At 37.4% G+C, this 13,458-nt stretch overlaps 1 protein-coding gene across 1 annotated transcript in view; it reads right to left on the reverse strand.

The window, feature by feature from the left end:
• Window positions 1-1,920: 1,920 nt before the first annotated feature.
• The window catches only part of STX7 (syntaxin 7), a 60,173-nt gene continuing 48,635 nt past the window's right edge, over window positions 1,921-13,458 (reverse strand). Inside the window, exons 8-10 of the mRNA XM_002746968.7 lie at window positions 12,081-12,153; window positions 7,665-7,747; window positions 1,921-4,837 (exon numbers count right to left, since the gene is read on the reverse strand). Of these exons, the coding sequence (XP_002747014.1) occupies window positions 4,745-4,837; window positions 7,665-7,747; window positions 12,081-12,153 (249 nt within the window). The 3' untranslated portion in view covers window positions 1,921-4,744. The remainder of the gene's footprint in view (window positions 4,838-7,664; window positions 7,748-12,080; window positions 12,154-13,458) is intronic.

Raw genomic sequence — 13,458 nt, forward strand, 5'->3', positions numbered from 1 at the left:
AAGAAAAAAATTTGCCAAAGGATGGGGTAGGGTTAAATCAAAAACATTTTAAGATATGTTTCTTATAAGGAGCATACTTACTGTTTTTGCTTTGAGTGCATTCTGATGAAATACAGATTCCAAATTCTCCTTGGCTCTCACCCTTCTGTCTAGTGCTCTCCTCGATATTTGGGGCAGTAATTCTATACATACCCTGTAAATATCTGTCCTGATGATCAGAATGCCCAAGCTCTGAATCCAGCAGCTGCCACCAAGAGAACGGCTCCTTTCCGGAGCCATTACACATAGATCATCACTCAAATCAGTAGTTTCTTTAGAAAACTAGCAATATTCTGGTTGTCTGTCAATTGAGAAAAGAAAAGGAAATTCAGTTACTTAGTACGGAAAATTGGATATACAGGTGGCTGGTGAGGGAGATTTATACTTAGACATTCCCTTTCTTCCCTGCCTCTTTCCTTTCACACAGATATTTCCCTTCTTTTAACACACAAAGTGCTTTTTATATGCCAAATGCCAAAATGCAAGCTCCCTGAGGGCAGGAAGTTTCTTTTTTTGGTCCACTCTTAGAACATCCGGTGCCCAGGCATGTAGTAGCCTGGCAAAAAAACTGGCCCCAAATAAGTGCCAAATTAAGTCAAGATTTATTGAGTAAGTACTATGGGAGAGAAGGAAGAAGGGAAGGAAGGAAGGAAACTGTGTTACGTCCTGGTTCCCTGGAAGCTTAGTGCATGTATTTTTTATTTTGATTGGAAAAAAATGAGTTGCTTACGATCTAGAGGCGATACTTCTAAATTTTTCCATCAAAGAATCTTTAATGAAAGTGAAGAAAATTCTGAGGCTTCCACTTCATGTGGTTTGAATTGTACATCTCAGTGTTTGTTTCAAGATTATGCTAGACTGTCAACTCATTGCTCTTTCTAAAATGTCCTCTGCAGTGCAGGTAGACCAGAAACCACACTTCCCACAAACTCCTTCTGTCTCTGGTTCTAAGTTAGAGCCGACCAGTACCAGCCATTTCCATGAAATTTGGAAGGCACAGAAAAGGAGACGCCGTCTTTCCTTGGTAGCTAGCAGCAGCAGACATGGGTTTCACAGAAGTTTCAAGATCTCTTGCCAGGCACTGGCTTTGGAGTTATTAACAGCAGAGAGCTGGGGACAGCTCCCTGAGACACCTCCCTCACCCATCCTTTTGATGTCTAATTCCCTATGTTAAAACACTTTACACTTGTAATCAATCAAGTGGTTTCTGTTTTTCTAACTGAATTGTTAACATATTCAAAAGTAACAATAAAGAGAAAGGTTTCCCACCTATCTTGTGACCTTCAGTGAATGCAATGCTGCTTCTTCCAATCCACTGGCTTTGGAAAATGTGCATGTCTGACAACCAGGTAATTTCTTTCCTATATCTCATGTCACAGTATTTTGAGGACAAAAATTCCTAAATACTCAGAAAAAATGGTTTTATCTTAATTGATTTAGAAATTATGTTAGGGTACTGGTTAAATAGAGAATTTCCTCAAAAGAAGCAGTACATTGTAACACTTTCAGGCTCCAATTGGCTTACGATTTGCTAAGTGTATTTCTTTGCTGACCAGTCAAACTGTTCAAATGTTATGGAGAACTGAAAAGGTCTGGGATTCACAGATTCATTTTTCATTTTAACTGAATCATGAAACTACACAGCTTTTTTTTTCCAGGAAAGACAGATGATGTTATTTACCACAAATAAATTTTTATCACATTTAAATGAACTTGAAAATATCATTCAACTCAAATCCCTCAGTCAACTTACTTCAGCCCATAATAAAACTTTATATTGCAGCAAACCAGCCATGTGAAAGAAATAAATTCTGACTTTCAAAAAAATAAATGCTGAACAAATCGCCTTTGTGAACCTTAGCTATTAAGGTGGACAATGACTTTATTTTCTTTATATAAGTTTTTATTTTATTATAACATTCATTTTTCTACATGAAGACAGAAATAAAAATTATACCAACCACATAAAGTATTTTCTACTTTCCTTGCTAAATCACAGATGTATTTCATGAAAAGAGGGGCCTTTAAAGGCACTTATTTATCATTGTAGGTTTGTCTACAAAATTGATATTCAAAACCACAACTTTTCTGTGTACAAAATTTTACAATTTTTAACAAAAGCAGTGAAGACACCAAACAACTTAGTGGCAACCTCCTCAAACTGCAGTGTCCTTGGTCACCAATGCAGATGCTACTGGGGCAGCCAGCGTGCTCAGAGGGTCCAACTCCAGACACCGCATCCATGGCTGTCCTACACTCAGCTTCATCTGTGCCCATATCTGTACTTTTAAAAGAGATGGTCCCATGCCTACTAAAAAACAAGCTACTCTATATCAATATGACATCACTCTTTTACCATCAATCATATTGCAAGACCATAATATTTAATGACCAATACCACAGCCAAATACTTAATGCCATATTGTCATTCAATTTACCTGGCTGGTTAATGTCAATCTGTGTTTGAGTATTTCTTTTGAGCACACAAAAACAAACGTATAGTCACTTGTTGAGGAAATTCTTCATTTTGACTCAAATGGATTCAATCATGCTGTCAGTTACGAAAACAACTCTAATTTTATTCTCCACAGGGCAACCTTCACTTTTCACAGCAATTCTAAAACTGACCTACAGAAAAACTTCAATACATATATTTTTAATTTGGCTACCATACTATGATTTTTATTTAATTTTTTCTAATCAAGACTGCTCTTATGCTCCAAATATTTTATGGAAAACTTTTCCCTCAAAATTAATGTTTCTTAAAAGAACTTGAAAACACTAACATTCCTGTTTAAACCACTGATCAGTGCGCCAGTTAAAATAATAATTTAAAATAATACTTTATAATTACACTTCAAATAAAGGTACTAAAATCATGTCACCCAAATTTTTAAGCGCTTTTGTTGTTACTGAATACTCAATGTGAAATGAATAGAAAATTTATCAAGTATAGCAAAAAAACTGAACTGATTGTGGAAGCCATGGGGATGGGACTTTAAAACAGCAGTAAGACGCAAGTTTATCACCAGAAACCTCACATGCCTCTGTGCACTTGAGGTAAAGGCCACATTCGAGCAGGCCTGGTGGGTGGGCATGGACCTCAGTACTGGTCCTTTTGTGTGAATTCTCCTCCCTGCCTTGGCCACTCTGTTCTAGAGCAGTCTGATTCTGGCCACAGGAGTCTCTGAGTTCCAATCACTCACTCACAAAAAAGTTTTCTGTAGTCTCTTTTGTGGAAAAAAAAATGGAGTTTTTCTGACATGCAAAGCAACTTCTACCAGTCTGACAAAGTAGGTAAAATTGGTGATACCCCAAAATAAAAACCTGGAGTGAATTGTGCTCCAGAAAGACACTGAATGGCCACAGTGCACAGGAGTGCATGTGGTGGTGTCTCCAGTGCTGAGATTTCAGGCAGCACAGCACCAAGTATCAGGTGACCACCGTGGTCCCATCAGAGCACAGTCCTCATGAAACAGGCCTAACCAGATACTTTTTAACTCATCTTTATTTTGGTTGCAAAGATATGGTTTACTTAGCTACTTACTATTTGTTCCCATTTGAAGTCTCAGAGCTTGCCAAGTTAAACACTGCCTCCAGTACTGAACTGCTGTACAAGAACATTATAAAATACAAAGTATAAACTAGGATAATCCTCTTTACAGTATTCATATTAGTGCATTGAAACAACATTGATTTAAAAAGGCAAGTGAGATAATTGGCAAACATCCAATTGCTTTTCTAATGCAGGATGATACAAAACAGCACAAAAGGTAAACACTCAAGTGTCAGGTGCTTAAAAACAGTTAATTGTGGGAAAGTTACTTTTCAAAAGCAATTCCGACCCAAAAGTAGTAACCATTATTCTATAAGACATAAGGGAAGGTAAATAATGGCTCACAAAACTAGATGATGTGGTTAATATAACTAGTTTGGTGGAATAACAAGCTGGGATCTTTAGAATCCAAACACAATAGGTATTGGTTTTTCATATTCTTCTTCTAAATTATGTTAAACACTTACAGTAACTACATTTTCCCCAGTAAACATCAGACTTAAATAGACCATATATAAAAACAACCTATCCTTAGTATTTTTACTACGCAATCTACAGCAAAAGCTTAACAATATATACACAGGAGTATCAAATAAACTAGAAAAGTATTCACCAACTTCAGAGTAAAAAGGATATTAAAAGAAAACCAACAACAAAAAGTAAATACTTTGTGCTGTTGTGAACCAGAAAAAAAAAACAACCAATGTATAGACCTTAAGTTATTGAGAATACTTTCCCTGCTGAAGCAAATGAAATTTAAATATTTTTAATTGAAGTAACACAAATCTGGGTGTATCACATTGACAGGGAGATGCAGACAGAATCCACACACCTTCAAATTAACAAATTCCCAAAACTAAGTCAAGCAGGGTAAATAAATTATAAATGAAAGGCATATACAATGTGGGTAAGAACTTAAAAACAATTATTAAATTGAAGAGCATGTCAGCAGTGATAGAAAATCTTTCAGTATTGGAAAATATCAGATTTAATCCAAAGGAACCACCCCAACCCCCCAATAAAAATAACAAAATATGGGAACCATCCTTTATACAATAACTTTAAAATAATAATTAAAAAAAACATGATTACAGGAATCTTCCTACATAATTCAGACAATGTAGTGCAAGAGTGTGCTCCTTTATAACTTCAGTGGTTCAACCCCCATATGATGAAACCAATAATCGCGACTCCAATGACCAGGATAAGAATGATGATGCACAGGGTTTTTCTGGATTTGCGCTGCAGATGCAAAAAATGAAAAAAAACATGTTTACAGATTTAGTGAAGTATCACTACAGCAACTAAAAATAATTTGGTTCATTTCTAGAGTAAAACCAGTAGTAGTATATTGCCCTCAAATTTTTGACTGTGTTTTTTGTTTCTCACAAATCTCTTTAATACATACGGCACTATTCTTTCAAAAAATAGTCTTGAATTAATGTTACACTAAGGGAGCAATTTTTCAACTTTTGTTGGTGATTTTTCTGAGGGTGTGGCTGAGCTTAAGAAAGAAGACACCACGAAATTAAGTTACTGACTTAAGAGACTGAGGTTACCTATACATAAAAACAAAGAACCACTTAAAAGCTTAGACATTCTTTACGTTTTATTAAAGTTTTTCTTAAAAATGAGTTCTCTGAAGATATCAGCAAATATACACTGGCGACTTTTCCTCACGTACATTTCTTGTTTCCAAAATACAATGATTTGGGAATGACTTTCCAAAATCATTCTCATTCTTTAATATTCATGGAAAATATATTCAAAATCTCAACAAACAAAAACCACAGAGCAAACAAAATCATAATGCTGTCATTGAAAACTGAATGGTTAATGATTTTGTTTCATTCTTCATTCCTGGTCCAGTGGTAGATTTCTGTATTTCTCTAATGGCGTTTGCATCTCACATCAACACGCAGGAATCCTTTTTCTTACAAAGTAGAAAAATGTGTAAATTTACTTTGTGTCAAGTAGAAGTGTCATGATATTTAATTTGAGTCTGAAATTACCCTGAAAACCATAAATACGTTGAGTATTCCACATATTCACCTAATTATTCAAGTGAATACTCCTCATGCATCAAACACAATTTCTTTTTGAAATGATGCATAAGAATTTTCCCTAGACTCCACTTGGTTACAACAAACTCACATGTAATGTACCTGTGAGTCATCACGGGTGTCCCACAATGGTATATTGGTTGCCTAGGGTACTCTCCGTAGTGTGGAGTAATGAGGCACTGTGGCAATGTGGTGATAAGCGAATTCGTCACCTTCCTTATGCTTACATTCACCCAAACATATCAAGGCTTCCAAATAGAACTACTGGAAAGCTGCCTCTTTTCTCAGCACTTGTGTTGCTTGGTTCTTGTCTCCCTTCGGGGGCTGGGGGAATTAAGCCTGGGGGCAGCTCCCAGTGCTGGGGTATAGCTTGGGACATGTGATTTCTCTTGTAGGCTTGTGCTTCTACAAGGAAGAGGTAAAGTAAAACTTGGCAATATATCCACATTCCCTCCAAATCCAAAAGCAAAATAAAATATGATGTGAACCTAGTCACTAATGGATCTTGTTCAGTTTAGCAGTTATACGCTAACAGCTCCAGAAGACTTCTGTCATTTGCAGATTGTCGCATGCGTGAGTGTGCGTGCGTGTGTGTGTATGTGTGTGTGTTTTCAATTATTCATGAGGGATACCTAAAGTCCATGACACAGTGATATAGCGATAATAATTCCACTGAGCTGCATACCTGAATTACACACACAAAGATGATAAACAGGAGTGACTGTCAGTGAATACAATTGTTTATAACTCAGCTATCTCCATATAGCTTCATTATTTTTTACTTATCACTGAATATGCAGTAATTTGTATGAAATGAAAGGTAACTTCTAAGGTTAGTAAGAAAGCAAAAAGCAAAAAGCAATTGAAAATGTCTGAGAAGATGACAGTATCTTCAATATTTTATAAGAAGTTAACAACAGCTGGGCATGGTGGCTCACATCTGTAATCCCAGCACTCTGGGAGATCAGGTGGGTAGATCAGTTGAGCCCAGGAGTTCCGGACCAGCCTGGGCAACACAGCGAAACTCCATCTCTACAAAAAACACAAAAATTAGCCAGGCTTGGTGGTACATGCCATTCGGGAGGCAGAGACAGGAGGATGTCTTCAGCCCATGAGGCAGAGGTTGTAGTGAGGTGAGCACACACTACTGCACTCCAGGCTGGGCATCAGAGCCAGACTCTGTGTCAAAAAAAATAGTTAATAAGATCAAGAAAGTGATAATTATGAACGACAGCAACACCAAATTGGAGTTTGGAAAAGGAAATCAAATGCTATCTGGTATTCAGGGGTTTCCAAAGAGCCTGGCCTTATCCATGTTGAACATCAAAAGTCTACATATTGTATGATGAAGTAATAGTTGATAGTTCTAATACTTGTATAGTACCTGACACATAATTTATATTTGACAAATGCATGTGGACTCCCTATATTAACCCAACTCAAGAAATAAATTCATTCCTGATGAAGGGTCTGTTGAATGCAAACAGACTATATGATGAACAATGACACTCCAAGCTAATATGATTTCCACAAGACCTGCAGCGATCTCTGTAGAACAAGGAAATTTGCCTCTTTTGTCCAGAGGGCAACTGATATAAAGAAAGAAAAAGTAAAAGGGAGGAACGAGAAATGTAAGGAGGAACCTATCAAAAAGAGGTTTTTGGGTAGAAATGTCACAATGACATCAGAGATCCCCAGCCATCAGAAAACTCTGGAATTGTCTCTGCAGCCCAAACACTAAACTTTCTCTTCCTGTGGGCCAACAACTCTGGTTCAACCCTAAGAACACCGGCTAAAATCAGTTCTAAACTGACTGGTACTGTTAAACAGGCTTCTCTTGCATGGGATTTTAAATTTTAACATCGTAAGCCGCTTTAAACCGAATCTCTCTTCCCCCACACCATCCCCCCATCTACACACACACACACATGCACACACACACACACACACACACACACACACGTGGAAAGGCTAAGTTTTAAGAAAATTGATCACAGGTAAATTACCTGATAATCTGCTGCCCTTGACAGTTGTTGATTTGCCTGCTGAACGTGCACCTCTGCATTTTCCACATTGGCTTCTATGCTATCTGTAAATAAAACACGCACACACACACACACACACGTTAAATACATATTGATGCTCCAGTAATAAATCACCAGATTTCATTCAAGGTATGATTAAATATGGTCTTTATTCAAAGGTTAATGGTATTATATTGTAAAGCTGAATTTTTTTAAGCTGGCTGTAAGAATTATAGTATACATCTATACTATCTTTCAGGCAATCCAAACTATTTACAAGCATTTGTAGAACAGAATCTTGATCATCTTCATTACAGAGCAACTCTGGTTCCACCTGGCAAACCCTGAAAAGTATGGTCACCCTGACATTATCAAATCAGTGGCAGCACAAGGGATGTCTCAGTCTCAAACTCCATAACTTGTTTTATCTCAGGATCAATGCACAAGAGATCAATCCTCTTCTTTCTACTGCCGCAGATTTTATTCATCACGATAAAAACTGGTACCTCTGACTTTTCAAAGAATAATACTCTTTGAATATATTCTTTGAATATATACATTGAAAAGAATAATATTCTTTGAAAAGTCAGAGGTACTAGTTTTTATCGTGATGAATAAAACAAACAACAGAAAAACTCAAATGCTAAAACTTGATCCCTTAATCATCATGTTAATCCTTAACATTTCTCTGTTTCTTTTCCCGCTTTGTCTTTGTAAATGCAATGTACTTTAAGGTATTAGAGCATAATACCTACGCTCTACTTCGTTTGTATTCTATAATGGCCGACTGAGTAGCAAGCATGTGACGATGTTTATTTAGGGTAAATACAAAGTGCTGAAAACCATTTACTACGTGGTCATCGACATACTTCTGTGCTGAAATCTAGCCCTCACTGAGGGCCCATGCAGTCTTCTTAAATGGTGGCAGTTGGAATGGGTGTCATTTTGAAGCACAGGACCCTTGCCTCTTCCTATTTACCAACTCTCAGCTTTAAAGCTCATGCTGTCAAACTCAGCCAACCCTCCCTGTTGCAGACATGTATAAATAGCATGGCCTTTTCTTCTCATTCCTTTAATATTTTAGCCTCTGATTCACTGATGCTGTCTCTAATACTTCTCTTATTATACAGACTGGTGACTTCAAGATCCAACTGCTGACCCTTCTAACATCCTGGCCTCTCAGTTCACTGACCATACTTTTTCCAAAGACTGATACCTTTCCTCACCCACCCATTTCCATGGTCTCATCCCAAACCCTTGACATTTACTAATAACTGTAGTTGTTCCATAGTCTCAATTTCGAGGGTCTCACTCTCTGATCACCACCTTCTATCTCTAGAGCTCACTCCTTCTAATGCGCTGGCTCCAACAATTTTCAACTTTCATTGAAATATTTCATCCTACCACTTTTTCACTGTCTCTCACATATGGCATGTCCTCACTTCCGTCCTTACCCAGCCTTAGAGTCCTTGGACAATCGCTCAGCCTCAGCTTGCACTCATCCTCAGCTCCCTTGCCCCTCCACTTTGGTCCTATGACAAAACTCCACCCAGTACCCATGCAGCTGATTATGGGTATAAAAAGGATGAACCGAGTTTTACTTTAATGTCATGACTGCAAGCAGGTTTATTTCATTTCCTTAATATCTGAAAGACTATGTCATACTTTCTCTTCTCTCCTCAAGCTTCTGAGGCCTCCTTGGCCATCATCATTCTTGGCCTGTGACCTTGATTTCCAGCCCTCGGAGACAACAGGAACCATCAGAATACATTTCCACACATTTTCATGAACCTGTCTATATGCATTATCTGTGTGCCCTGACAACTCCCTTGTTGTCAGGAATTTCATTCCATTTGTGCACTTTATCACATTCCCTATCACTTAACTCAAAAACCTCAGTGCAGCAAACCTCCTATTTCTTACTTATCATCAATATTTCTTTCTCTTGTAGATCATGTCCATCAATCCCACAGCTGCTATCTAAAAACTCATTTATTTTACATCCATTTTTGCAGCTATGACTGCATTCTCTTTCACTTTCCATCTTTCCTCTTCAAAAGAGTCATTTATACTTGGTATCCACCACTGTTCCCAACCCATCCTCTCTTGAGCCTATGTTTATCATGCTTTTACCTACACCATTTCACCAACACAGCTCTTACTGAGGTCACCTATGCCCTACACATTGTTAAAACCAGTAGTCAAATTCTAATCCTCATTTTACTTGACCTAACAACAGCATTTGAAACCGCTGACCATCCAATGTTCTTGAAGCACTTTTTCACTTCCCTCCTAGGACAATTGACTCATTTGGATTTCCTCCACATCACTGGCTGTTCTTTAGTCTTTTGTATTTGTTTTTCTTCAACTGTCTGGGCTCTTAATCAGAGGTTAAGACACTTTTTCTGCAAGAGCCAGAGAATGATAAGCTTTGTGAGTTGTATGATCTGTTACAAGTATTCAACTATGCCTTCACTGTGCAAAAGCAACCATAGACAAGATATAAATGAATAAATGTAGTTTGAAGACACTGTTCTAAACATTTAGAGGATCCAGGGCTAAGTCCTAAGACCCCTCCTATTCTCTATCCAGACTTAATTCCTGGATTCTCTCTCCCAATCTTGTGGTGTTAAATGCTATGTGTACACAGATAACTCCTACATTTAGATTCCCTGCCTAGCCTTCTCCCTCAACTCCATGTTCACTTTACTAATGTCCAGAAGACCTTCACTTGGTGTAAAGGGGATCCTCAAACTTAACATACTCAAAAATTATTGATTTATACCCTTCTAAGCCTGCTCCACTGATAGATTTCCCATCTCAGAAAACAGTAACTCCACCATCATAGTGGGCCAAGTTAAAATGTTAGCATCACCCTTAAATTAACTTGTTCTTTCAAATCCATACCCAGCCAGTCAGTAAATCTTTTCAACTCTCCACTTAAAAAATACCTGAAATCCATTAGCTTTTCACCATCCCTCTAGTTCCCTCTTGATCCAAGCCAACAAGATTGCTCATCTGGATGACTGCAGTGGCCTTTTAGGTGGTCTCCTTGCTTTTTGGTCTTTTCTCAGCAGCCAAGTGAGTCTTTTGAAACCTAAGCAGGGTTATAATACTCCTCTGCTCAAATCCTCCTTGGCTTCTCATTCATTTGTAAAAATTGAAGTCCTTACACTGGCTCAGGCTCCTACATGACATCATCCCCTGCCCTTGGATATGATCTCCATCTCCTTGCTCACTAAAATGTCAGGTTTGCTTCTGCCTTAAGGCCTTTATATTTGCTGTTCTCTCTGCCTGGAACACTTTCTCTTGCTTGCTCCCTGACATCCACCAAGGCTTCACTAAAATGTCACCTGTCAGTAAGGCCATGCCTGACTACCCAGTGTCAAGCGGCAACGCTTTCCACCCCTAGCAGTCCCATCCCTCTACCCTGGCCTTATTGTCCCCATAACACTTAGCACCATTTACTTGCTATTCTCTCCTTTTTAAAAAATTATCTTTCCTCCCATTATAAGATCAATTGAGATAGCGTATTTTATCTGTTATTTAATTTCGGCTGAATCCCCAGTGCCTACAGTGTATCTGGACATAGTAGCTGCAAAACATATTTTGGATAATGAATAAACTGGTTTTTGAAATTTTACCCTGTGATGTACTGGGGATACAGGGAGGGAGGGGGTAAGAATGGATAAAAAATAGTTATGCTGAAGTAAAAGTGCAAATATTTCTGTTGGACCAAATTCAGAAAACATACTAAAAGCATCTTTAGACATATCAATAGATAGCTCCAGATTTCAAGATTGTCAGAATCCTGACGAATGCTATTGACTACACCCTAATTGAAAGCTATTACATTCAATACTTAAGGGAATCTTAAGTAAAAAAAAATCACTTCTAAAAAGAACTCCTAACTTCTACGTAATACTACTAAATTCAAGCTACCAAAAAGCTATTAGAATGAATGACTAGGCAAATGGCTACCTATTCCCTATAACCTAAAAGACAAGATGTCATGCACAATTAAATATATCACAAGTTTTCCCAAAAGCGATTAGCATGATGACAGTTAAAATAGATTAAGATTAAAACCAGAGACCCTGGAAATAAGCTGGAATAATGTTTCATGATGCCTTCCATGGTTTTGGCAGCAGCAGACCCTGATTAAATTTGGGCTTTTGAACTAAATTAAGCTGGTTATTTCAACCAGCAGGAGTCAAAAATGAGACCTGTTTTCAATAATGCCAAGAGTGATGCTTAGTGTATTTTATAGACCATGCTTTTGGTTCCAGGGAAACCAAAAGAGGGACAGAAAGCAGCTACTCCTGTGTGAGAAAGACACCGTAGGTAAAGTGCCTGTAGGTCGCTCTCACCTCTAAAATCTAAGTCAGTAGGTCTTACCTATTACATCGCCTTGTTCATGAATCATCATTCCCAAATCTTTAAAAATTTCATTAATATCCATAATATCAGCCTAAGAGAAGAAGGAATATATTATTATAATCAGAAATTCAGTCCCCATTCCACCAAAGAAGAAAAAAATTAAAAAAACCCAAACCCCTACTCACACATGGGTGAGCATGCATCTATAATACAAAAATATAATACATGAATTTTGGAAAGATCAGGAAAATATTTGACAATAAGGAATCCTAATTAAGAAGACTCGGAATAATAGCCACCAGTTCTCTAAAATAAGTTTGTGACATTAAAAATAGCAAGTGAGTGAGGTAGAATGGAAATGAAGGCTGCATAATAGAGAAGAGCCATGGATTACTGCGTTCATTTCATACAATCCGATAGTTTTGATATCACCAGCAGTATCTACTTACAAGAGTTAAGATATTCTTACCATGTATTTCTAGTAAAAATTTACACATCAATTTGACAATCTAATATAATAAAACATTAGGTGTAAATTTTAAGTTTCACAATAATTTGAACATGTAATGGATTAGTGATATTTCACTACTGGATAAAGAAGTTATAAATTTAGGAAGTAAAGAAAATATAAATATACTTTTCTTCAATGACACAATTAACTACTTCATAGAGTTTTTATAAGGACTAAATGAGATAATTAACATAAAGAATTCATCCCATAGTGCCTAGCATATGGAAGACCTTCAATAAACCGTAGCAATTGTTAGCTATTATTACTCTTCGTTCCAGGCACTAAGGAGGTTCCATAAGAACTAAGACTTAATACATTTTTTAGATCTCTTTGATGTCATAAACATAGTAAAGAGAAATAAAATACTTTGGAGGTCTTATTAAAAGTCTTACTCATGCAGGTACAATGTGCATCATGTGCCGCGGGAAGACATCCAGACTCTCTGGACAGACATTTATCTCTACACTGGTATTTTCTCAGTACTAAGGTGGTCCATAGATGACTTAATAGCATAAAAAGAAAAAAGCTGCAACAGGAAATAGTAGGTTCCCTCATCTTAGACAAACAGTAAGAAAATATATTCTTTAAAGGAATTATTCTAACTTACACATTACAAATGCTACCAAATTGATACATTAATTTTCTTTCTGTAGGTCAGGCCTGGTGGCTCACACCCATAATCCCAGCACTTTAGGAGTTCAAGACAGGCAGATCACTTGAGACTACAAGTTTGACACCAGCCTTTCCAACATGGTGAAACCCTGTCTCTATTAAAAGTACAAAAAATTAGTCAGGCAGGGTGGCATGTGCCTGTAATCCCAGCTCCTTAGGAAACTGAGGCACAAAAATTGCTTGAATCTGGGAGGCAGAGGTTGCAGTGAGCTG

The sequence above is a fragment of the Callithrix jacchus genome, chromosome 4 (assembly GCF_049354715.1).
Source record: "Callithrix jacchus isolate 240 chromosome 4, calJac240_pri, whole genome shotgun sequence".
NCBI lineage: Eukaryota > Metazoa > Chordata > Mammalia > Primates > Cebidae > Callithrix > Callithrix jacchus.